Raw genomic sequence first — 27,404 nt, 5'->3', positions numbered from 1 at the left:
TGTTATCTATTCTGGAGAATGTCCCATGTGCACTTGAAAAAAATGTGTATGCCACTGTTTTAGGATAGAATGTTCTGAATATATCTGTTAAGTCCATCTGATCCGGTGTGTCATTCAAAGCCATTGTTTCCTGGTTTATTTTCCTGTATAGATAATCTGTCCATTGATGTAAGTGGGGTGTTAAAGTCTCCTAATATTGTATTTGTATCTATTAGTTCCTTTATGTTTGTTATTGACTGTTTTACAAATTTGGGTGTTGCCATGTTGGGTGCATAAATACTTAGAATTTTTGGATCTTCTTGTTGGATTGTCCCCTTTATGATTATATAGGCCCTTCTTCATCTTTTGTTATAGGCTTTGTTTTGTTTTAAAGTGTAGTTTGTCTGGTGGTGCTAGATGGCTCAGTCAGTTAAGCATCTGACTCTTGACTTCAGCTCAGCTCATCATTTCAGAGTCCTAGGATCTAGTCCTGCACCAGGCTCCTGGTTCAGTGGAGAGTCTGCTTGGTATTCTCTCCTTCTTCCTCTGCCTCTCCCACCCTGCCCATGCTCTCTCTAAAATAAACAAATCAATCTTTAAAAAAATAAAGTCTAGTTGGTCTGATATAAGTACTTCTCTTGGGGCATCTGGGTGGCTCAGTTGGTCAAGCATCTGACTCTTGATTTCAGCTGGGGTCATAATCTCAGGGTCATAAGATCAAACTCCATGTAAGGCTCCATACTCAATGGGGAGGGAGTCTACTTGAGATTCTTTCCTTTTGCCCCTCCCACTTGCGCTCTCTCTCTCTCTCTCTCTCTCTCTAAAATAAATAAATAAATCCTTTAAAAAAGTATTTCTCTCCAGCTTTCTTTTGACATCCATTTGTGATGTAAATTTTTCTCCATCTCCTCACTTTCAATCTGCAGGTGTCTTTAGGTCTAAAGTGAGTCTCTTATAGCCAGCATGTAGATGAGTCTTGTTTTTTATCCATCTGACATCCTATGTATTTTGATTAGAGTGTTAAGTGCATTTACATTCAGATTAATTATTGATAGATATGTATTTAGTACTAGTTTGTTACTTGTTTTTTTCATTGTGTCTAGAGATTTTCTCTGATCTTTGTCTTTTTTTAGGATTGATTGATTGATTAATTGATTTTAGAGAGAGTGCAGAAGGGAGAGACACAGGAAGAATCTTAAGCAGACTCTACTCTGCGCATGGAGCCTGACACAGGGCTCCATCTCACAATCCTGAGATCACAACCTGAGCCAAAACCAAGAGTCAGATGCTCAACTGACTGTGCCACCCAAGCACCCCTCCTTTCTTGTCTTTTTACTTTTGTTTTTTTCCTTTCCACTCAGAGTCCTTCTTAATATTTCTTTCAGGACTTGTTTTATGGTCATGAACTCCTTTAGTGTTTCTCTGGGAAACTATCTCTCCTTCTATTCTGAATGATAGCCTTCCTGGATAGAGTATTCTTGGCTGCCAGTTTCTCCCATTCAGCACTTTTAATATAACATGCCACTTTCTGTCACTTGCCAAGTTTCTGTTGAGACATCCCCAACTAGCCTTATGGTTTTTCCCTTGTAAATTAAGGACTTCTTTTGTCTTGATGCTTTTAAGATTTTCTTCCTTATCACTATATTTTGCAAATTTAATTATGAGATGTCTAGGTGTTTATCTGCTTTTGTTGATTTTGATGGGAATCCTCTGTGCCTCCTGAATCTGGATATGTTTCCTTCCCCAGGTTAGAAATACTTTCAGCTATTCTTTCTTCAAATAAATTTTCTGCCCCTTTTCTCTCTTTTCTTCTGGGACTCCAACAATACGAATATTATTATGTTTGATGAAGTACTGGGTTCCCTAAGTCTATTTTTGTGTTGCATAATTCTTCTTTCTCTCTTTTGTTCACCTTCGTTACTTTCCATTCTTTTGTCTTCTAGGTCACTGATCCATTCCTCTGCTTCTTGCAGCCTGCTATTCATTGCCTTAAGCCTGTTTCCAATCTTATTTATTGCATTCTTCATTTCTGATTTTTGTAATTCTTTTATCTCTGTGGTAAGGGATTCCTTGATGTCTTCCATTCTTTTCTCAAGCCTAGTAATTATTCTGATTGTTGCTTCAAATTTTCTATCAGTCATGTTACTTACATCTGTTTTGTTTACATCTCTGGCCATGGCCTTATCTTGTTTTTCATTTAGGATAAATTCCTCTGTCTTCATGTTTTGTCTAAGTCTCTGCCTTCATCTCTGTGTTAGAAAAGCCAGTTATGTCTCCTATGTCACCTGAATATAATGGCTTTATGACAAAGGGGTTATGTAGTGCCCAGGGATTAGCCCTTCAGGGAGTAGTATCTCTGATGTGTGCTTTGTGTACTCTGCTGTTGTGTTTAGGCTTCTCTATCCTTCAGGCCAGTTTCTGCAGTCTCTCCTTAGTGTTTGGTTCCTGTCCTGAATGATGAGAGTTTGAACTAGGTGTGCTCTGGTCTTCTTGTGGAATGAGATCTGACTGGAGATCTTTACCACAACTGAAGCCCTGCAGAACTCTCTGGTTGGGAAACATGGTCTGGTCAGGGGTTTGTGCCGGTCTTCTGGGGGAAGGGCTCACCACACTGGGACTGAGGCAAGTGTGACTGAAAAGGGCAGTCCTACCAGTGTGCAGGGGTGTGGGGCTTCATATAAGCAAGTTAGACAGCCAAGGTAGGCACTGCTGTGTTTCCAACAGGTGACTCTGTATTTATGCTGATGGGTGGGGGAGGGAAATGATGCAGGCCAACTCCTTTTTTCCTGGAGAGGCATCTCTGTGAATGCTGCCTCTCAGAGATATGCTCTGAGAAGAGCTAATAATCTCCCCCCATGTGCTCTGGGTTTTCTTCAGATCATTGTTTTCCCAACCTGTCTTCTCTCCAGGAGCAGCAAAGTGCCCTCCAGGCTCTGTCCCAGTCAAGTTTACTGACCTTTAAAACTTAAGGGAAGGGAGAATAAATGTGTGGGAAATATCAGAAAGGGAGACAGAACATAAAGACTCCTAACTCTGGGAAACGAACTAGGGGTGGTGGAAGGGGAGGAGGGCGGGGGGTGGGGGTGAATGGGTGATGGGCACTGAGGGGGGCACTTGATGGGATGAGCACTGGGTGTTATTCTGTATGTTGGTAAATTGAACACCAATAAAAAATAAATTTATTTTAAAAATTTGAAAATAAATAAATAAAACTCCAGGCTTTAAGCTCTGCTTTTTGCAAGAATTCATGAAATTAAGCTCCTCCCCTTTTCCAAGCCAATGGCTTTGGGGAAGCATTCTTGTGCATTCCCCTGTGTGTGTCTCTCTCTCCTGCGTGTGCATGCACGTGTGTGCAAGCATGCTTCTCTCTACAAACATGGCTCCCTCCCCTCTGCAGCACCTGTGATCCATTTCTCCCACAAGCCATGTCTCCCCACTTCCTACCTTTTTTGATGTGACCTCTTCTCTTCCTTTATTTGTGGAGTTTGTTCTGTCAGTCTTCAGTTCTACTTCTGGGGTATTTAGAATGATTTGATGGTTATCTCATTGTGTTCATGGAACAAGACATGCCCAGAGTCTCCCTATTCCACCACCACTTTTCTTTCCCCGTCAGCTTGTTTTTTTAAATCTCAAACTGCTAAGTATAATATTATGCAAGGAGTATAAAGAAAGTGATTATCAGTACATTAAGCAAGCTGATTCAAAAGTACTTTACTCCTCCAAAATGCTCATATTAGAAACAAAAACATGTGTACCATAAATGATGTTGTTAATTCTAAAGCCTCTTGCTTTCTGGATGCCTTAGTCCTTTTTAGAAACACAGCAACAGCAAAAGTACTTTAATAGCTATTTCAATATGTCCAGTAGAAAAACATGAAATAGGATAATTTTTTGAGTAGCAAGACCCAAAGCATCCCATTAAAGCCAGATGATGTTGAGTTGTTATCAGCTGTCTAAGTCTAATACCTGCCATTATTATAGATCAGATAATGCTTAGAAATAAAATAATCTTCTTTTACAGTACATCAACCTGACTACTTTTGGAATATGAAAATCTCAACTGGTTACAAATGCTTTGGGATAGCACACCAGTCTTTAGAGATCTGCAGATATCTACTGTCTCCAGGGATTGAAAAAAAATGAAATATACCAGTGAAATAATACCCGCCCATAAAATAAAAAGGGTCATTTGATCACCTTCACTTTTCAACCTTTCAGATTATCCAGAAGCTTCATCATCTCTCACCATGGAAACAGAAACATAGTAGTTTACACATTTCCTGCATCTCTCAGGTCAGTATTCTGAGGGAGGCATATAGATTGCTGCCTGGACTGCTAAGGGGCAGACTAGAAAAGAATTAAGTTCTTGCTCTGGTGAGTAAGATATTAAATTTTTCACCCTCATATTATTCACATAAGTAGAAGTTCTATATATAATTTATACAACTTGACTAATAGCCCTTATAATGTGTTTCCATTTCTGTAGACCTTATATAGAATTCATGTCCATAACACTCCATAGAATTCATGTGCATAATGCTCCATCTCCCCAAAATTGTTTAAATTAAATGACCATTTATTTACAATTTGAAATTAACAATTGCTGACATATTTTTAAATTTGCTTAAAATGTTTGTAGGTAAAAAAAGACATTATTGCCCTAATTTTTATATAAAAAGCACTAATTATAAATATTTCCTTCAATATGAAAAGACTAGAAACATTTGCAAAATATGTAACACTCAAAATTTAACACCCTTAATTTACAAAGATATTGCCAATCAGAAAGGAAAAAAAATACAACCATTAGAAAATGAGTAAACAATGCAAACAATGAACAAAAAAATTTAAAATGAAGAATAAACATGAAAATTATTCAAATTCACTACAAAGAAATGCAAATTAAAATAACCCAAAATATCACTTTTTGTTTACCATAATAGCCAATTTTTATAAATTATAGTACTTAGTATTGGTAAGGATGTATTGAAACAGGTGCTGTTATAAATTTAAATTCATTCATCGTTTTTATGAAATTTAGTAACATATAAAAACCCATAAAATGTTCATATAATTTTTTCTGATAACCAAATTTTAGGGATGTACTTTAATGAAATAATCAGAGATCTGCACAACTGGTTTTTTATTTTATTATTTTTTTAAGATTTTATTTATTTATTCATGAGAAACACACAGAGAGAGGCAGAGACATAGGCAGAGGGGGAATCAGGCTCCTCACAGGGAGCCTGATGCAGGACTCAATCCCAGGACCTTGGGATCAAGCCGCAAGCCGATGGCAGACACTCAACCGCTGAGCCACCCAGGCGTCCCTGCACAACTATTTATTATCAACTTATCATAACACCAGAAAAGTAGAAACAAAGCTAAATATCTAACAATAGAGGAATGGTGAAATAAATTTCTTCATTATTATGATGAAATATATTACACCAATAAAAGTATTTTGAAGAACAATTAATAGAGTTATGTTAAAAAGCCGTATTAATGCAGTGTAATTTTAAAGGTATATTTGCATCAGCTTATATTGTGATATAATTCACAATACCATATAACTTGACCACTTAAAATGTACAATTCAGTGGTTTTTAAGATATTCACAAAGCTACACAACTATCACCACAATTAATTTGGAATATTTAGAAATACCATACTCTTTAGCAGTCACTTTCAATTCCTCCATCCCACTTCTTGGTAACCACTAATCTACCTTTCTGTCTGTAGAGATTTGCCTATTCTGGACATTCCACATAATTCATGATCCCATGGAATTATATATGTGGCCTTTGATGAGAAAATATTTGCAAATCAAATATCTGATAAGAAACTTGTGTGCAGGATATATAAAGAACTTTTACAATTCTATAATAAAAAGAAAATCCAATTTAAAAAAACAACAAAGTATCTGACTAGATATTTCTCCATGGGTATATGGTCAACAAGCACATGAAAAGATGCTTAACATTATTAGCTATTGGAAGAATACAAATCAAAACCACAAAATACCACTTAATATCCACTAGGATCCAAAAGACAGAAAATAACAAGTGTTGACAATGATGTGGAAAAATCAGAAACCTCACACATTGCTGATTAGAGTGTTAAATGATTCAATCACTTTGGAAAACAGTTTGACAGTCTTTCAAAATGTTAAACATAGAAATACCACATGACCCAGAAATTCTAGTCCTTGTATATAATGTAGAGAAATGAAAATATATGTCCACACAAAAACTTGTGCATAAATGTTTACAACAGCATTATTCATAATGGCCAAAATGTGGAAACAACTCTAATGTCTATCTGCTGATAAATAAATAAATAAATGTGGAATATCCATACAAGTGAATACTATTTGGCAACCAAAAGAATATATGTTAAAATATGGATAAACCTTGAAAGGATTCTAAAATTACATTTTAAATTTTAATTTAAAACTGTTAAGTATTGGGATCCCTGGGTGGCGCAGCGGTTTGGCGCCTGCCTTTGGCCCAGGGCGCGATCTTGGAGACCCGGGATCGAATCCCACGTCGGGCTCCCGGTGCATGGAGCCTGCTTCTCCCTCTGCCTGTGTCTCTGCCTCTCTCTCTCTCTCTGTGACTATCATAAATAAATAAAAATTTAAAAAAAATAAATAAAAATAAAACTGTTAAGTATTAAAATATAGCTATGTAGAAAAACACTGAAAGAAAATGTAACAAAAACATAAGTGAAAATTAAATTTTTACATGGTTACTCCCAGCTTTGACTGGAGAGAGCCTTCAGTTTCTCTCTTGCCAATATATTTTTTGAAGCATAATAAAGTAGTGTTAATTAGTTTCGGATGTACAATGTGGTTCAATTGAATACATTACTCAATGCTGATCAAGGTAAGTTGTGCTCTTGTTTCCCTTTATGTATTTCACCCCTCCCTCACAACCTTCCCTCAGGCAACCTCTTGTTTGTTCTCTGTATTTAAGAGTCCAGGGTTTTTTTGTTTGTTTTCTTTGTTCATTTGTTTTGTTCCTAAATGTCCAAAAATGAGTGAAATCATATGATATTGGTCTTTCTCTGACTGACTTATTTCACTTAGCATCATACTTTCTAGGTCTATCCATGTTGTTGCAAATGGCATTTCTTGCCAATATTTTTATCTCCCTAACTCCATTGCCTCAGCTTGAAGAAAATTCCAGATTCAATCCATTTGCCTTCTCCATTCCTATACCAAGGCTGCTGAGAACTACTACAAAAATAACACAACAGATTATAAATACTGATTGCAACTTATTACAAATAACACAATTGAGATTACACATTTGTTATCTTCAGCCTAAATTGGCTTGAAAAATCACCATTACTTACCTTCTTACCAGTAATTTTTCTATTAACCACAACTTCTCATATCACTCCTATCACATATCATAATGAAATCCTAACACATGCAATAGTGCTAGAAAAAAATATAAAGGCATTCTGGAAAAAAATAGAACTATCTTGATTTGCAGATGACATGATTGTCTACATAGATAATTCAAAGAATTTACAAAAACTCTTTGAAGTAATAAGTGAGTTTAGCTAGTTTACAACACACAAGATAAACACACAAGCATCTATTGTGTTTCTATACATTTGCAATGCAGTTGGGAAACCAAAATAAAAAAAAACAGTACCACCTACAATATTTGCCAAAACAATAATTCCAAAAATAAATAGCTAGATATAAATCTAACAAACTATATATAAGGTCTGTATGCTGAAATCTGCAAAACACTGATGAAAAAGATCAAAGAAGTCCTAAATAAATGAAGAGATGTACTACGTTCATGAGTCAGAAGACTCAATATAGTTAAGATTTCAATGCTCCCCAAGTTGGTATACAGGTTTAATGCAATCCCAGTTAAAATTGTAGCAGGCTTGGGGCACCTCGGTGGCTTAGTCAGTTAAGCGGCTGCCTTCAGCTAAGGTATGATCTCAGGCTTCTGGGCTCTCTGCGCAGTGGGAAGTGTGCTTCTCCCTCTCCCTCTGTGCTCTCTTGCTCTTGCTCTCTCACTCTTACTCTCTCTCAAGTAAATAAATAAAATATTTTAAAAAGTTGTAGCAAGATTTTTGTAGATATAAACAAGCTGATTCTAAAATTTATATGGAAAAATGAGGCAACTACAATAGCCAGAAAAATTCTGAAAAAGAAAATCAAAGTCAGAAGACAATATCTGTCCAATATTAAGACATACTATAATTACACAATAGTCAATACAATGTGGTAGCAGCAAAAAGACCCAATGGAACAGAAAAAAATCAAATACAAAAATAGACCCACATAGGGATCCCGGGGTGGCGCAACAGTTTAGCGCCTGCCTTTGGCCCAGGGCGCGATCCCGGAGACCCGAGATCGAATCCCACGTCGGGCTCCCAGAGCATGGAGCCTGCTTCTCCCTCTGCCTATGTCTCTGCCTCTCTCTCTCTCTCTGTGTGACTATCATAAATAAATAAAAATTTTTAAAAAATAGACCCACATAAAGATGATCTATGGGTTTTTACACAAAGATATAATGGTAATTCACTGGTAAAAATTACAATCTCTTCAACAAATGGTGCTAGAACAACTAGATATCACTGCAACATGTACACTTCACAACATAAAAAATTCAAAATGGATCATATATGTAAATGTAAAATTCAAGACTATAAAACTCTTAAAATGTAGGAGAAAACCTATGTCACTTTGACTTAGGCAAAGTTCTTAGATATGACATCAAAAGTAAAATACATAAAAGGAAAAATTTACAAATTAGACTTGGACAAAATTTAAAATGTTTTCTCAAAAGAACACTGTTAAGAAAATAAAAAGATGAGCCACTGACTGAGAGGAAATATTTGCAAAACACGTATCTGATAAAGGACTTGTATTCAGAATATGCAGGTGTTCTAAAAGCTGAAAAATAAGAAAACAAACACCATGATAAAAAATGGACAAAAGGTTTGAATGGACACTTTCCCCAAAAAAGTGGAAAAAAAGCACAAGAAAAAATGCTCAACATCACTAGCCATTAGGAAAATGCAAATTAAAACTTCAAGGAGAATCCTTTACACTCATACTGAAATGGATAAATTTTAAAAAGATAGTGATAATTCCAAGTGTTGACAGAGTAATTTGAATTCTCCTACATTTTTGGTGGGAATGCACAATAGCACAGGTACTCTGGAAAACAGTTTGATAGTTTGTTTAAAAGTTTCTTGTAAAGTTAAACCATATGACCCAGTAATTCCACTCTTGTATATTTTCCCTAGAATGAAAACCTATATGTTTATAGAAAATTTGTATATGAGGGATGCCTGGGTGGCTCAGCGGTTGAGCGTGTGCCTTTGGCTCAGGACGTGATTCTGGAGTCCCGGGATTGAGTTCCGCATCCGGCTTCCTATGTGGAGCCTGGTTCTCCCTCTGCCTGTGTCTCTGCCTCTTTCTCTCTCATTCTCTCTCTCTCTCTCTCTCTCTCTCTCTCTCTCTGTGTGTGTGTGTGTGTGTTTCTCTCATGAAAAAATAAATAAAATCTTTAAAATAAAAAGAATCGTATATGAAAATAACAGCTGTATGCTGAGATGGTGGTTATGAGATTCTACGCATGTCTAAAACCTCATAATACCAAACAAAAGTTAATTTTACTTTATTTAAATTTAAAAATTAAACAACAAAGCAAAAATTTTAAGTTCTGTCATGTTTCTCTGAAACTTTCTACAATTTCTTTCCCCCCCACCCACCATCAGAGATCTCCTCCTTAAAATAATATCTTCCCAAACTTTACCAAGTATTTTTCCTGATCATCACATTAATCTACTTAGTCCTTAGGAAATCTATCCTTTCCTTGGCTAAAGAGTGTGTGTATATGTATGTAATATATAATTAATGTATATAATATATATGCTATATATACACACTGTGCACACACACACACACACACACACGCACACACTAACAACTACTGAATATGTTTCTCCAACCCAGGACTCTTTCCTGAACTCTAGACCTGAATAACCAAATGCCTTTCAACTTCACTCATCCAAAACCTTTTTCCTGTTTTGTTCCCACTCCTTCATCTCCCACCCACATCCAGTTAATCACCAAGGTGTGTTGACTGTGTTTCCTAAATATCTCTGGAAGCTGTGCACTTTTCTCTATACTAATTACCATGACCCCAGATCATGTGTCCCCTCTATTGCTGCAGTAGCCTCTTAGCTGGCTTCCCTGCCTCAATCTTGCCCCTCATCCAATCCATTCACCATATTGCAACTAGAATGATGTTAAAAAACTCAAATCTGTGTAATGACTTTCATTGGCCTCAGCATAGTCTGAACACATTAACATGGTTTACAAGTCTTTTCATGATCTGGCTCCTGCTCATCTCTCCAGGTTCATCTCCCAGAATTCTGAACTTTGAAGCTTCCTCTCCACTAGTTTTATTTCCACACCCTATGCTTGAGCCACACTCTACTGCTTTCAGTCCCTCAAACATAAACCCTGCTGTTTTCCATGATTGGCATGCTTTCTCAGCACTGTCCTACCTCCTCCATACCAGTCTCCTTCATCTAGCTATATAATATTTATTTTCCAGTTTTCAGCTTCCATATCATTTACTCAGGTACATCACTGGCTGACCTACATAGTTGAGGTCTATGTCCCTTTTGGATGCTACCATAATAACATTATGAGAACACTTTTATTCTGTGTTATAATTATTTACTTCTCTGCCTCCCTCACTAGATTGTAAGCTTCCTGAGAGCAAGGACTATGTCTTGTTCACATTTTAGTGCCAGTCCCTAAACAGTGCCTGGCATGTTTTAAGTATGCAATAAATATTTGTTGAATGAATGATGAGGAGAGAGAATGAAAAACAGTCTATGAGGTTATATGTCATTATTTTTCTTTATTCCTTTCTATATTTTTCAGTTATTCTGTGATGAATATGAATTGCTTTTATAATAAACACATTAGACTTAATTTTAAAGGTATATCAAGCATAACAAAAAGAAAAAACTATGAAGAAAATTAAAATCACCTATTCCACCACCTAAAGATAACTGATGTTAAATCTTTTCTATGAATATTCCAATATTTTCTATGAATATATTTTTAATCATTGAGCTCATATTGCATTGTTTTGAATTCTGCATTTCTCATTAACACTGATAGTAATTTCACATTATATCAAGGTACTGTTGTTTATTTAATCAATTTTTTAACTTTCCAACCTTAAGATTTTATCCAATTTTTCACTATTATGAATAAGGCTATCAATAATATCATTGAATATTAATCTGTTTTCTCATTTATAATCATTTTTTAGGATAGAATCCTAGAAGCAAAATTACTGGTATGAACTTAAAGACTCTTAAAATATATGGCTGAATTGTTTTCCAGAAAGTTTATATTAATAATAGCTACTTCAGTGCCTACTATATGGCAGATGTTGTTTCAGGTAGATTTTATTGTGCTTATGTTACAGATGAAGAAACTAAGATCCATTGATGTTATTTGTCCAGAGTCACAGAGATAAACAAGTATAGCAAAGCTAGAATTCAAATTCAGAATTGCCCACTTTCAAAGCTCATGTTATTTTCGTGTGAATTTCAAAAATAACTATTTTGTGCTATCAAATGATTATTTATTTACTTGAGAAAATATGGAAAGCATAAGTAGAATGTAAAGAAGATAAAAATAAATTACCCATGAAACCACCACTTCGAACAATTTAGTATATTCCCTGTTTTTTGTTTCAGATACAATTTCTGGGTTAAAAATAATAACACCAATAAAAATTAATTAAAAAAAAAATAATAATAACAGTGTATGTATAATTTTTTATCCTACTCTTTTCACTTAGCATTTTCCAGTGCTGACTCATACTATTCATAAATATAATTTTAATGGTTGCATATTATTGTCAATGGATGTCAAATGTCGTGGATATTTACAGTTGTTCAGCTCACCTGTGAATTTCTTTTTTTCCATTCCCAGGGCCTTCCATCTCCCATGAGGCTTACAGAGTTCAATGTTGGGAACCATTTTAATCTTCAAAATAAGTCACCATGGTGGATTGAAAGCTTCCATCAAACTTGCTGCGCAGATAGATGTTTCAGGACTTTACAAGTTATTTGTTTACTAACTGAAGTCATCAATCTAGTAGCAATTAATTCAAACCAGTCTTCCTCTCTTTCTTCATTTTACCTCTCCAATCTGTAAAAACCTAAATGTAACATATATACCTTTCCAGAGGCTCTTTTTATTCCTCTTCTCAGGTAAAGAGGAATTCAAAAGACTTCCATGGAGTCTCTAACTCCCCTGGAAAGACTATTAATTATATTTATAAGATATTTGTGGTATTGAGGGGGAAAAGACTGTGTTTGCTACTTGTGTGCCTGTGCATTTATAAGCATGCATATGTGCAGCATATTTACACAAAATTCTGCAGTGGTGTTGTGAAAATCAAGATTAAAAAAAAACAAGGTTTTTATTCAATCCTACTGTCTTCCCTAAAGAGCAATATATATATTTGCTGGGCTGTGAATACCATCCCTATATCAGATATCTAAAATTCAAAAGGCAGAATCAACATACCATAATCAAGGTCCTCAAATTGGGAATTGAACAACAATGCAAAGCCTATTCTTTGTCATAAATGTATGATGTTCCTGAAAACACCACAACTAACTGAGAAGATCAGATCAGATTTCCACTTTATTAAACATAAGTTGGTGTTTTAAAGACTTTTAATGTAGGCTATAGTAAAATTCTCCAGTTACTTTTATTATTTTCTCTGCTACCTAGATTTATTTTTGTCTATATGAATTGTTCTTATGATTAAAAAAAAAAACTATACTCCGAAGTCATGCACCATAGATTTTGTTAAGGGGCTTAAGGGTAGTTTTCAAGTTTAATTACAATACTGTTCATAGGGTAAAGTTTCAAAGTTGAAATTAGCCTAATGATTAGCACTCAAGATCTGTGGTTTCACAACAGGGGGTTAATGTACAGATAATGATAACCTAATAGTAATATGCCAATACTTTCTTTTTCTTTTTTTCTAGATTCAGTGGTAGTTTAGCCATTAAGGTAGTTTACATTCATTTCTGCATTTATTTATAATCAGCCTTTCTTTTAGTCCTAGTGCCTGAATTAATGAGTATGAACACTAATGCTGAATCTTTATAATAACAATACCTAAGAGCATTGATGTTTTTCATTTCTCAGTCAGTGTTCTAGTGCCCAGCTGCCAGCAGTAGAAGTCCCAACTCTTACAGAGATTAGTGAGAGTTAGAGGCATCTTACAGATATTAAGGAGTTGAGCTCTAGAAGGATATTAGGTTTACTAAGTAATCCCCCACTAAAACCTTTTTGAGTAAAAGAAAATTTACCTACCACAAACTATTTGGTATTCAGGCTTCAGTAGAGCTGAGAAAGTGAAAAATTCAGCTACTTAAAGAAATAAAAAAAACCTGTCCATTTGTATCTCCTAGGTGATTTGGGGCCGGGTAAGACTTTTAGCATAAATTAAATGGATTGTGTGGGTGTTTCATTTGAGAGAATACTAGACATGACAAAATCTATTAGGGCCAGGGACTGTTTCTCAAACTCAGATGCTAAGAAGCAACCTAGAAGACTATACACAATAGGTTTCACAAGTGAAATAGTGTATGTTCAGGTGGGAAGATTTTCCCTCTTCCTCTCTCTGTCTCCAAAACACTCTCTTGTTTAGGTTTTTCTTGAAAGCTAATTTAGCTATTCACATGGTCTTAAAATGGACAAACCTTGCCTTTTACTCATATAGTAATGCACCTTTCTCCAAAGATATGGCCATTACTTAACTCCACAGCCAGTGGGCCTCAGAGAAATCTTTTCCTTTCCCATCTATCATTTTCTGCCAATAATAGTTTTTAACTATGATTCAAAGTCAGGAAGGAATCAATAACTACCTTGAATGCAAAGAGCGTATCAGCATTGAGCAATGATATAAATCACGTCATTAGAGACAGTGTCAAGAAACTACAGGGAAGCACTGAAAGGGTAAAGCTCAGGAGAGCTATAATGCAAAGCTGATTGTTTAATGTCTTACAGACTTAACACCATCTTCAAAGGGCCAAATAAATGAGTTTTAAGTGGGGGCTTGAAGAAATAAACCCTATTCCTATCTCAGCACCTTTATTCTGCTAATTTATAAATTCTGATAATATCCCTATCCATAGATCATTCAGTATTAACTACTGTACATAGACACCCCCCCCCAATTGATTGACTATTGTTTGACAGTGTCATTTAATAATTAGTGTATCCTGATCTGGCTCTATTGCCTGTTTTCCTTGAGGCCCTATCAAATTACCTCTGTGGGATCTCATCCTCCAATTTTTGGTACCCATATTCTCCATTTGCAAAGCGTAGACACTTATTGTTGGGATCCTACAACTGAAAGGTGCTATGTAACTCTCTAGTGCTTTTAAAAGTCTTTCATTGAAGGACTGGAATGAAAACTGGAACCATAACAGTGTTTCTAGGCAAACCAGTGTGCTCCATTCTTTCTTTCATATTCTCATTGCTGACCTGTTATTTCGGAGTTTATATTACTTAAGTTCCTCAATTCATTACAACAATGTCCTTGCATAGAAATCATTTTCCCCATGGCACATCTGGAAAAAATTAAGAGCAAAAAAAAAAATGAAGTAGCCTCCAAAAGCACATAGCTGTCCAGAATACACCTCACTTATCATTTCCAGTGCACTGTTAGACTGACTTGGCTTCCCAGTACTGGAATTATCAGGGAACAGCTTAGAACATTGAGAACAATTTGGGCAGGATCACATTTCAGAAAAGCTCCACTTCATCCAAAATCTAAAAGTATGCAATTAAACAACTGTTATTTTCTATGTGATATAAATGTAATATGTGTCTCTTTCCCACACTGGTCCCATGTAACACATATATTTCACACTACATGACATCAGCCAGTGCCAGTATCTCCTCTGGTACTCATAGAGCCCAATCTCAGGCTGTCTTTGCCAGGGAAAAGAATGTGCTTCCCCATATTTATGCCAAATTGCACAAAGTGTAGTCATTGAGGTTAATGGAGATTAAGCACAATCCCAAGCAGGTGTGTTTTAAGAATACTGAATGTACATTATTGTGACATTCACCTGAAATTTAACATGGCCGAAATTCATAGAAATTTAACAGTTATGCAAAGCCTATCCCTTTTACCCCTCATCACACATATATATCTACATACATGTGTGCCTACACATATGTACACTACACACTGCCCCCAAAGCAGGCTGCTTAGTCATCAGGAGCAAATACTTTAAATAGTGATTTTTTTGTCCTCTCCTTTTAGAAAAAAGTCCAACACTCATTGCAAGTGAAGAACACTCCATTTATTCATTCTAAAACCTCTAATCCCAGAGTAGCTATGGCACTCATTTGGTGCAAAAAAGATTGTTAAACCCTTTCACAAGACCTACGTTCTTATAAAATTTATGATTTCCATCTAATCAGTAGAAAATGGTTTATGGGGTATGGTAGATCTGCATTTCTTTAACTTTAGCTATAATGTACCATATTAAGTTGTAGTCTTTTGAATGCAATGTAATATAATAATGAATAGGTGGCTCCTAATAGCATGCAACCAACAGCTGTTTGTTTCCCCAGAAGGGCTAGGGTTGTGTCCTGCACAGTGTTTAAAACTACTAAATTTGTTCTTTGTAGTAGGCTGGTATGTGGCCATCAGAAGAATGAGTTAAAATGGACAACGAATGAAATATACTAGGAAACAATTTTAGTAGGGAATGGCATGGAAAGAAAAAAAAAGCAATATGGTAAGATGCATTCAAGGAATAATTGCTGTCACCCTGCTGGTTAAATCAGCAGACACAGGAGGAAAGCTGGTACTTAGCCTTGATAATATATGAAATGTATTGGAGAGCCAGAAAAAGAAAGGCACTGTGGCCTTCAGCAGGTGAGCTGAACTTGTCAATTTGCTATAAATCTTTTTTTCCACCAATCTACTCAAAATTATTGTATATGGTATTCTTAAAATCCTGTGTCTTTACAGAAACACCCACAAATACTAACAAGCTTTATCTTACTATGTCCTTTATTAAAACTATATGCATAAAACTGTTTCTTTTGTATATTATAGTTTTGTTAAACGATGTTGGCAAAGCTTAAAATTTTAGACCATTTTGATGTAAGTTTCCATACACTTGATTTCACAGGGTTACAGTACAGTTTATTCACTGCCAGGGTGACTGGGACTTTTCTGTAACATACATACAGTGTAAATATGTAGACTCTTATGTAACATACCTACTGAACAGACCCCTTCCCTGTGCTCAGTCTTTCTTATATTCCTACATGGATATGAGTTGGGAAGTTAGCAGTAATGGCTTCTAGATAGAAAGCTGACTAGTCTAATGGCACATGATCATGTTTGGTCTCTGCTCAGCCTTGTGTCTTTTGCCTTTCCCTCTGTTGATGCGGTAAGTAAAAAGAAAAAGAAAGAGCTTATCGTATGTGACTAAGGGTGGTATGAACTCTGGTTTATTTTTTCTTACACTGAACACTAAGTTTATTATCTCCAGAGGCATGTCACCTGATAAAAAGAATACAATCATCCTGAGAAAAGAACACAATGGTGCACTTGCTTCTAAATTATACATTACCCTCAGAGAAATATTTGAAGAGACCCTCATTAGTTCCAAGTGAAGTTTCTCTCAATAGATGCACCATCTGCACAAAAAGACCTTTTTAGACAGAATAAAGAAAAGCCTCCCAATAAGCCAAAAAGAAGGCATGTCATTAAGAATGCAAAGCATTGAAAGTTGAAGTTTGAAACAGTCATTGCTGACCTCAATGCAATAATAGTGTAGAACATGAATTATGTGGGAGAAGCCCAGCCCATAGAGGTCAGACCTAACACAAAACCAGAAAAAAAGTATTTTATTCCAAATAAATTATAAAATAAGTTATCAATATAATTATAAAATAGTACTTACTTAGCTTAGGTAAAGACCTGAAACATCTCAACTGAAAATCCCATTTCATTTATTCTAAGGCATCAGCTACGAACAGCTTGAATTTGCATTAGAGTGAAAAAAATTCAAAAACTATAAACAAAAGACAAATAATTTATTTCTAGATTTTAAAAAAGGCATAAAGGAAGAGACTTATACAAGAATCTTATTTGAAGAGGTTACTAAGAAAATTAAAGGCAGAGATGACCAAAAGGAAATTTTATTGATATAAAGATCTACAATAATGATTTATACAGGAATGTGTAAACATAATAACAAGCATTTTAATGTTATAAACAAACTTTTCAAATTTTCTCACTATGCAGGAACGTTAAAAAATAGAGAGGGTGGGAGGGCAGGGCAAGATGGCAGAAGAGTAGGGTCCCCAAGTCACCTGTCCCCACCAACTTACCTAGATAACTTTCAAATCATCCTGAAAACCTACGAATTTGGTCTGAGATTTAAAGACAGAACAGCTGGAATGCTACAGTAAGAAGAGTTAGTGCTTCTATCAAGGTAGGAAGATGGGGGAAAAAATAATACAGAAATAAAAAAGCATCCAAGGGGGAGGGGCCCCACAAGGAGCCCAGCTAAGGCCCCTTGGCCAGTGCCCCCAGGACAGGAAAGCCCCGACCAGGAGAAGCAGGAGCTTTACCAATCTTCCCAGGCAGAAAGGCGTTCCCAGGGAATTCCAGCAGGATCCCAGGAGGGGCAGGAATGCCCTCAGGCTCCCAGGGGCACTAACAGAGGAACTGCACCCCGGGGGAGAGCGCACCAGGTGAGGCCCTGGGAGCAGCTCTGGCAGGGCTCCAGGGGTGCTTCGGAGCAGACGAGGCTGTGCGGCACTGGGAGCATCACTCCAGTGGCGTAGGCCCCAGAGCGCATGGCCCAAGGGGACACAGCCCAAGATCGACACTCCCCCTGGGACAGGCAGAGACCCAGAGGGCCCAGGACAGCAAGGACGCTCCTGCCCCCAGGCGGCCCAAGCTGTGCAGATAAGCACCCCCTACCCCTGGAGCATCCAGGCCCTGTGCGGACTGAGAGATGCGGTAGTTACTGCAGAAGCTGACTCTAGAGCTGGACAGCTGTCCGCCGTCACTGTTGTTCCTCCTGGTATCACCTAGTACCTGGGACTGAGCAGGGGAGTCACAGGATAAATAGCTCCCACTGAGCCCTGCAACTAGCAGTGGGCTGGGCAGCTCCCCCACGGGCACACACCTGAGAAACAGCACAGCGGGCCCCTCCCCCAGAAGACCAGCTAGGACGACAGGGGAAAAGCAAGTTCTTGACAAAGTGCTGCAAGTCGAGGGATTTACAGTATATAGAATCAGAGGATATTCCCCCTTGTTTTTTGTTTTCTGTTTGTTCCCCTCCACCCTTTTTATTATTCTTTCTTATCTCTCTCTTTTTCTGCTTTTTCCAGTACAACTTTTTTTGGCCACTCTGCACTGAACAAAATGACTAGAAGGAAAAAACTCACCACAAAAGAAAGAATCAGAAACAGTCCTCTCTCCCACAGTTACAAAATTTGGATTACAACTCAAAGTCAGAAAGCCAATTGAGAAGCACTATTATAAAGTTACTGGTGGCTCTAGAAAAAAGCACAAAGGGTTCAAGAGACTTCATGGCTGCAGAATTTAGATCTAATCAGGCAGAAAGTAAAAATCAATTAAATGAGATGCAATCCAAACTGGAGGTCCTAACGACTAGGTTTAATGAGGTAGAACGAGTGACGTAGAAGACAAGTTGATGGCCAGGAGGGAAACTGAGGAAAAAAGAGAAAAACAATTAAAAGATCATGAGAATAGGTTGAGGGAAATAAATGACAGCCTCAAAAGGAAAAATCTACATGTAATTGGGATTCCCGAGGGCGCCGAAAGGACAGAGGGCCAGAATATGTATTTGAACAAAACATAGCTGAGAACTTCCCTAACTTGGGAAGGGAAACAGGCATTCAGAACCAGGAGATAGAGAGATCCCACCCCCTAAAATCAATAAAAACCACTCAACACCTGGACATTTAATACTGAAACTTGCAAATTCCAAAGATAAAGAGAAGATCCTTAAAGCAGCAAGAGACAAGAAATCTCTAACTTTTATGGGGGGAAGCATTAGGAAAACAGCAAACCTCTCCACAGAGAACTGGCAGGCCAGATAGGGCTGGCAGGATATATTCAGGATACTAAATGAGAATAACCTTCAGCCAAGAATACTTTATACAGCAAGGCTCTCATTCAGAATAGAAGGAGAGATAAAGAGCTTCATGTGACCACCAAATGGGCTCTCCAAGAAATATTAAGGGGGACTCTGTAAAAGAAACGGGAAGTCCAAGGAAACAAAACACAAAAACAGGGACTGAATAGGTATCATGATGACACTAAACTCATATCTTTCAATAGTAACTCTGAACGTGAACGGGCTTAATGACCCCATCAAGAGTTGCAGGGTTTCTGACTGGATAAAAAAGCAAGTCCCATCTATCTGCTGTCTACAAGAGACTAATTTTAGACAGAAGGACACCTAGAGCCTGAAAATAAAAGGTAGTAGAACCATGTACCATTCAAATGGTCCTCAAAAGGAAGCAGGGGTAGCCATCCTTATATCAGATAAACTAAAGTGTATCCCGAAGACTGTAGTGAGAGATGAAGAGGGAAACTATATCATACCTAAAGGATCTATGGAACATGAGGACTTAACAATGATCAATATATATGCCTTGAATGTGGGAGCTGCCAAGTATATGAATCAAATAATAACCAAATTAAGACATACTTAGATAATAATACACTTATACTTGGTGACTTCAATGTAGTGCTTTCTACAATTGATAGGTTCTCTAAGCACAATATCCCCAAAGAAACAAGAGCTTTAAATGATACAGTGGACCAGATGGATTTCAGAGATATACACAGAACTTTACATCCAAACAAAACTGAATATACATTCTTATCAAGTGCACATGGAACTTTCTCCAGAATAGACCACACACTGGGTCACAAATCAGGTCTTAACCGATACTGAAAGATTGGGATCATTCCCTGTGTATTTTCAGACCATAATGCTTTCTTTTTTTTTTTTTCTTTTTTTTTTCTTTTTTTTTCTTTTTTTTCATAATGCTTTCAAATTAGAAATAAATCACACACAAAAAAAAAAGTTTGGAAAGATTTCAAACACGTGGAGGTTAAGGACCATCCTGCTAAAAGATGAAAGGGTCAACCAGGAAAATAGATAATAATTTTTAAAAATTATGGAAACTAATGAGAATGAAGATACAACCATTCAAAATCTTTGGGATGCAGCAAAAGCAGTCCTGAGGGGAAATACATCACAATACAAGCATCCATCCAAAAACAGGAAATAACTCAAATACAAAAGTTAACCTTGCACCTAAAGGACCTAGAGAAAAAACAGCAAATAGATCCTACACCCAGAAGAAGAGAGTTAATAAAGATTCAAGCAGAACTCAACGAAATTGAGACCAGAAGAACTGTGGAACAGATCAAAAAAACCAGGAGTTGGTTCTTTGAAAGAATAAATAAGATAGATAAACCATTAGCCAGCCTTATTAAAAAGAAGAGAGAAAAGACTCAAAATAATAAAATCATGAATGAGAAAGGAGAGATCACTACCAACACCAAAGAAATAAAAAAGATTTTAAAAACATATAATGAGCAGCAATACGCCAATTAATTAGGCAATCTAGAAGAAATGGATGCATTTCTGGAAAGCCACAAACTACTAAAACTGGAACAGGAAGAAATAGAAAACCTGAACAAGCAAATAACCAGGGAGGAAATTGAAGCAGTCATCAAAAACCTCCCAAGACACCAAAGTCCAGGACCAGATGGCTTCCCTGGGTAAATCTACCAAACGTTTAAAGAAGAAACCATACCTATTCTACTAAAGCTGTTTGGAAAGATAGAAAGAGTTGGAATACTTCCAAACTCATTCTATGAGGCCAGCATCACCTTAATTCCAAAACCAGACGCCCCACCAAAAAGAATTATAGACCAATATCCCTGATGAACTCAGATGCAAACATTCTCAACAATCCTAGCCAAGAGGATCCAAAAATACATTAAGAAGATTATTCACCATGACCAAGAGGGATTAACCCTGGGATGCAAGGCTGGTTCAACACTCATAAAGCAATGTGATTGCTCATATCAACAAGAGACAACACAAGAACCATATGATCTTCTCAATAGATGCAGACAAAGCATTTGACAAAATACAGTATCCATTCCTGATCAAAACTCTTCAGAGTGTAGGGATAGAGGGAACATTCTTCAGCATCTTAAGAGCCATCTATGAAGAGCCCACAGCAAATATCATTCTCAATGGGGAAACACTGGGAGCCTTTCCCCTAAGATAAGGAACACGACAGGGATGTACACTCTTACCACTGCTATTCATCATAGTACTAGAAGTCCTATCCTCAGCAATCAGACAACAAAAAGTAATAAAAGGCATTCGAATTGGCAAAGAAGAAGTCAAACTCTCCCTCTTCGCCGATGACATGATACTGCACGTAAAAACCCAAAAGACTCCACCCCAAGATTGCAAGGACTCCTACAGCAATTTGGCAGTGTGGCAGGATACAAAATCAATGCCCAGAAATCAATGGCATTTCTATACACTAACAATGAGACTGAAGAAAGAGAAATTAAGGAGTCAATCCCATTGACAATTGCACCCAAAAGTATAAGATACCTAGGAATTAACCTAACCAAAGAGGTAAAGGATCTATACCCTAGGAACTATAGAACACTTCTGAACGAAATTGAGGAAGACACAAAGAGATGGAAAAATATTCCATGCTCATGGAGTGGAAGAATTAATATTGTGAAAATGTCAATGTTACCCAGGGCAATTTACACGTTTAATGCAATCCCTATCAAAATACCATGGACTTTCTTCAGAGAGTTAGAACAAATTATTTTAAGATTTGTGTGGAATCAGAAAAGACCCCGAATAGCCAGGGGAATTTTAAAAAAGAAAACCATAGCTGGGGGCATCACGATGCCAGATTTCAGCTTGTACTACAAAGCTGTGATCATCAAGACAGTGTGGTACTGGCACAAAAACAGACACATACATCAATGGAACAGAATAGAGAACCCAGAAGTGGACCCTGAACTTTATGGTCAACTAATATTCGATAAAGGAGGAAAGTCTATCCATTGGAAGAAAGATAGTCTCTTCAATAAATGGTGCTGGGAAAATTGGACATCCACATGCAGAAGAATGAAACTAGACCACTCTCTTTCACCATACACAAAGATCAACTCAAAATGGATGAAAGATCTAGATGTGAGACAAGATTCCATCAAAATCCTAGAGGAGAACACAGGCAACACCCTTTTTGAACTTGGCTACAGCAACTTCTTGCAAGATACATCCATGAAAGCAAGAGAAACAAAAGCAAAAATGAATTATTGGGACTTCATCTAGATAAGAGGCTTCTGCACAGCAAAAGAAACAGTCAACAAAACTCAAAGACAACCTACAGAATGGGAGAAGATATTTGCAAATGACATATCAGATAAAGGGCTAGTATCCAAGATGTATAAAGAACTTATTAAACTCAACACCAAAGAAACAAACAATCCAATCATGAAATGGGCAAAAGACATGAAGAGAAATCTCACAGAGGAAGACATAGACATGGCCAACACGCACATGAGAAAATGCTCTGCATCACTTGCCATCAGGGAAATACAAATTAAAACCACAATGAGATACCACCTCACACCAGTGAGAATGGTGAAGATTTAATCTTCAAGACATGAAACAACAAATGTTGGAGGGGATGTGGAGAAAGGCGAACCCTCTTGCACTGTTGGTGGGAATGTGAACTGGTACAGCCACTCTGGAAAACTGTGTGGAGTTTCCTCAAAGAGTGAAAATAGATCTGCCCTATGACCCAGCAATTGCACTGCTGGGGATTTACCCCAAAGATGCCGATGCAGTGAAACGCCAGGACACCTGCACCCCTATGTTTATAGCAGCAATGTCCACAGTAGCCAAACTGTGGAAGGGGCCTCGGTGTCCATTGAAGGATGAATGTATAAAGAAGCTGTGGTCTATGTATACAATGGAATATTACTCAGCCATTAGAAATGACCAATACCCACCATTTGCTTTGACGTGGATGGACCTGGAGGGTATTATGCTGAGTGCAATAAGTCAATCAGAGAAGGACAAACATTATATGGTCTCCTTCATTTGGGGGATATAAAAAATAGTGAAAGGGATTAAAGGGGAAAGGAGAGAAAATGAGTGGGAAATATCAGAGAGGGTGACAGAACATGAGAGACTTCTAACTCTGGGAATCAAACAAGGGGTGGGTGAAGGGAGGGGGCGGGGGGTGGGGGTGACTGTGTGACAGGCATTGAGGGGCATTTGATGGGATGAGCCCTGGGTGTTATGCTATATGTTTGCAAATTGAACTCCAATAAAAAGAAATTTTTAAAAAATCGTGTGAGACACGAGAGACACGAGAGACTTCTATCTCTGGAAAATGAACAAGGTGTAGTGGAAGGGGAGGCGGGCAGGGGAATGGGGTGACTAGGTGATGAGCACTGAGGGGGGCACCTGACAGGTGTTATAAGCCCTGGGTGTTATATTGTATGTTGTATGTTGGCAAATCGAACTCCAATAAAAAATATATGGAAAAAAATAATCAACTTCACTTTGTATATTAAAAATATTCATTCTCACACAGTAGTTCAATGTTTCAATGTTTGGCAGCTTTATGGGGTGGAGAATTTATGATAGTAAAAGGCACAATTTAAGCAAATTTTTAAAAAGTATTTGAATATGTTTATGATTTGTAAAGAAATTTTCCTCTAACCTTAACTGAAGTATTCAAATCAATTTTGCAAATGAGGATAGTATCAAACCCAGATCCTGACAGTGTTGGCAAATTCTACAATGAATCTGGCCGTGGCATAGAAGAATTTCAATAAAAATAAAATGCAATTCACTGTACAGGGGAAGCAAAATTTTTGCCTTTGGAACATTAAAGAATGTAGGTTAGGTTACCAGTTAGTCAAAAGTCATCATTATCTTACCAATCCACTGTCACAGTATAATGTAAATTACCCTGGACAATTAGAAAGTACTTATTAGAGTCATGTGGTTCAGAGGGATGCAACAGAAATGCAAATCTTGTTTCTGAATTACATGTGTCTGTGTGTGACGAAACTACTGGACACTGAATATTGAGGGTTTGGTGAGATGTAAAAAATCAAGGAGGAATTCTAGGAGAAATAAGTGAAGATGAGATAGGAAACATTCATATTTAACCCCTTTCCACTTGATTATCTACTGCTTGTAAACTCTGAAGCCTTCTATTTTCTACCTACATATTTTCAGTTTATTAAAATTGTAATTTAGTTGAGGGTAAAAATAATTTACCTCTTCTATATCTATCCTATTAGCTGACTGATCCAGAGACAACTTCAGATTTGCATTTGTATCACTGCTTCTGTCTGAATATCTTAATAGAACCACGTAGAACATCTATTTCTAAACATTATTTTTAAAATATATTCCTTTGTCATGAATTCATCAAGTCTACTTTTTTTAAGTCTTCTACTTTTTATTCACTTGGCAGTTTTGTACACTAATAGCCAAAGTCATCAGAAACAATTTTGCCCTCATATGACTCTTTTCAAAGAATGTGGACCATAACAATCCTAGCTGAAAAATAAAAACACTGCATGAAGTGTTTATGAAGTCCTTCTATTATACCTAGTCTAGCTTTTAAAACTACTTCATGATAAGTCTTACAGCCATGGGATTGCATCTGTTTTTTTTTTTTTATTAATTTTGAGTATAGTTGACATGCAATGTTACATTGATTTTAGGCATTCAACATAGTGATTCAACTTCTTCATATGTTAGGCTATGCTCACCATAAGTGTAGCTACTGACTGTTACTGTACAAAACTATTACAATATCATTGGCTACATTTTCTATGCTGTGCATTTTACGCCCATGCCTTATTCATTCCATGACTAGTAGCTTGTATTTCCCTCTCCCCTTCATCAATTTTGCATACCCGCATCCTGCTTCTCTCTGGCAACCATCAGTTTGTCCTCTGTATTTATAGGTCTGATTCTGCTTTTTGTTTCTCATTTGTTTTTTAGGTTCCACACATGAATGAAATCATATGGTATTTGTATTTCTCAGTCTGAGTTATTTCATTTAGCATAATAAGTTCTAGGTCCATCCCTGTTGTCACAGTTGGCAAAATCTTATCCTTTTATGGCTAAGTTATATTCCATAACATATATCTTTTCCTTCTATATCCATTAATCTATTGATGGGTATTTAAGTTGCTTTCATGTCCTGGTTATTGTAAATGCTGCACAATAAACAAGGATGCATATATATTTCCAAATTAGTGATTTAATCTTCTTTGGGTTAAAACCAATTTGTGAAATTATCAGATCAACATAGTATTTCTATTTTTAGTTTTTTGAGGAACCTCCATACTATTTTCAACAGTGGCTGTAGCAATTTACATTTTGGACCAATAGCATGAGGGTTTCTTTTCCTCCATATCCTCGCCAACACTCAGTACTTGTGTTTTTTAGCCATTTTTACAGGTGTGAGGTGATATTTCATTGTGGTTTTGATTTGAATTTCCCTGATGATTAGTAATGTTGAGCATATTTTCCTCTGTCTTTTGGCCATCTGTATGTCTGTTTTGGAAGAATGTCTGTTCAAGTCCTCAGCCCATTTTTCAATTGGATTGTTTGTTTATATGTGTGTTGAGTTGTATACATTCTATATATATGTTGAACATAACCCACCCTTATCAGGTGCATGGAGATTTACAAATATCATCTCCCATTCATTAAGTTGGCTTTGTACTTTGTTGATGGTTTCCTTCACTCTGCAAAAGCTTTTTATTTTGATGTACTTCCAAAAGTTTAGTTTTGCTTTTATATCCCTTGTCTTGGGATCCCTGGGTGGCGCAGTGGTTTGGCACCTGCCGTTGGCCCAGGGTGCGATCCTGGAGACTCGGGATCGAATCCCACGTCAGGCTCCCAGTGCATGGAGCCTGCTTCTCCCTCTGCCTATGTCTCTGCCTCTCTCTCTCTCTCTCTCACTGTGTGCCTATCATAAATAAATAAAATTAAATTTAAAAAAAAGATTGTATCCCTTGTCTTTAGGAGAAATGTCTAGAAAAATGATGCTACAGCCAAGATCAGAGAAATTACTGCCTGTGTTCTCTTCTAGGAGTTTTATGGTATCAGGTCTCACACTGAGGTCTTTAATCCATATTGATTTTATTTCTGTGTGTACTGTTAGATATTAGTCCAGTTTCATTATTTTGCATATAGTTTTCCAGTTTTCCAACACCATTTATTGAAGACTGTTTTTCCCCATTGTATAGTTTTGCCTCCTTTGTCATAGATTAATTGACCATATACTCATGGGTTTATTTCTGATTCTGTGCAATTCTGCTGATCTATGTGCCTATTTTTGTGCCAGAGCCATATTGTTTTGATTACTACAGTTTTATAATATATCTTAAAATCTGGAATTATGATAACTACAACTTTGTTCTTTTTTCCCCAAGATTGCTTTGACTATCCAGCGTCTATTGTGGTTTGATATAAATTTTTGGGATTATTTATTCTAGTTCTGTGAAAAATGCTTTTGTTATTTTGATAAGGATTGCACTGAATCTATAGATTTCTCTGGGTAATATGTAAGTTTTAACAATATTTGTTCTCCCAATACTTGAGCATGCAATATCCTTCCATTTGTGACATCCTCATTTTTTTAACCATGTTTTATAGGTTTCGGAGTACAGGTCATTCACCTCGTTAGTTAAGTTTATTCCTAGATATTTTATTATTTTGGGTGCAATTGCAAATGAAATTGTTTTCTTAATTTTTTTGCTACTTTATAATTAATGCATAGAAATACTACTGACTTCTCGGTATTGATATTGTATCCTGCAGTTTTACTGAATTAATTTATTACATCTAACGGTTTTCTGATGGAGTATTTACGGTTTTCCATGTTTCATATCAGGTCATCTACAAATTGTTACAACTTAAATTCATCCTTACCAGTATGGATACTTATTTCTTTTTCTCCTCTGATTGCTATGGCTAAGACTATATTGAATAAAAATGACTAGAGTGGACATCCTTGTTTTCTTAATTTTAGAGAAAAATCTCAGTTTTTCATTATTATGTTAGCTGTGGGTTTTTCATATGTGGCCTTTATTGTGTTGAGGCATCCTCTAAATCCACTTTGTTGAGACTTTTTATTGTGAACAAATGTTGAATTTGTCAGATGCTTTGGGGCCATCAATTGGGATGATCATATGATTTTATCCATTTCA

At 36.7% G+C, this 27,404-nt stretch overlaps 1 protein-coding gene across 4 annotated transcripts in view; it reads left to right on the top strand.

Annotated features, from left to right (window-relative positions):
* Window positions 1–16,132, top strand: part of ZDHHC15 (zDHHC palmitoyltransferase 15) — a 172,635-nt gene extending 156,503 nt beyond the window's left edge. For 2 of the 4 annotated variants that reach the window (XM_025987813.2, XM_072744823.1), the window contains one exon: window positions 11,987–16,132. In XM_025987813.2, the coding sequence (XP_025843598.1) occupies window positions 11,987–12,039 (53 nt within the window). In that variant the 3' untranslated portion in view covers window positions 12,040–16,132. Of the gene's footprint in view, window positions 1–4,197; window positions 4,273–11,986 lie in introns of all 4 variants that reach the window. The other 2 variants (XM_025987814.2, XM_072744825.1) reach the window with 2 other exon arrangements.
* Window positions 16,133–27,404: the final 11,272 nt, after the last annotated feature.

Source organism: Vulpes vulpes, chromosome X (genome assembly GCF_048418805.1).
Source record: "Vulpes vulpes isolate BD-2025 chromosome X, VulVul3, whole genome shotgun sequence".
Lineage (NCBI taxonomy): Eukaryota > Metazoa > Chordata > Mammalia > Carnivora > Canidae > Vulpes > Vulpes vulpes.
Note: the sequence above shows the minus strand (reverse complement) of the source record. Positions and strands in the feature narration are given on the sequence as shown.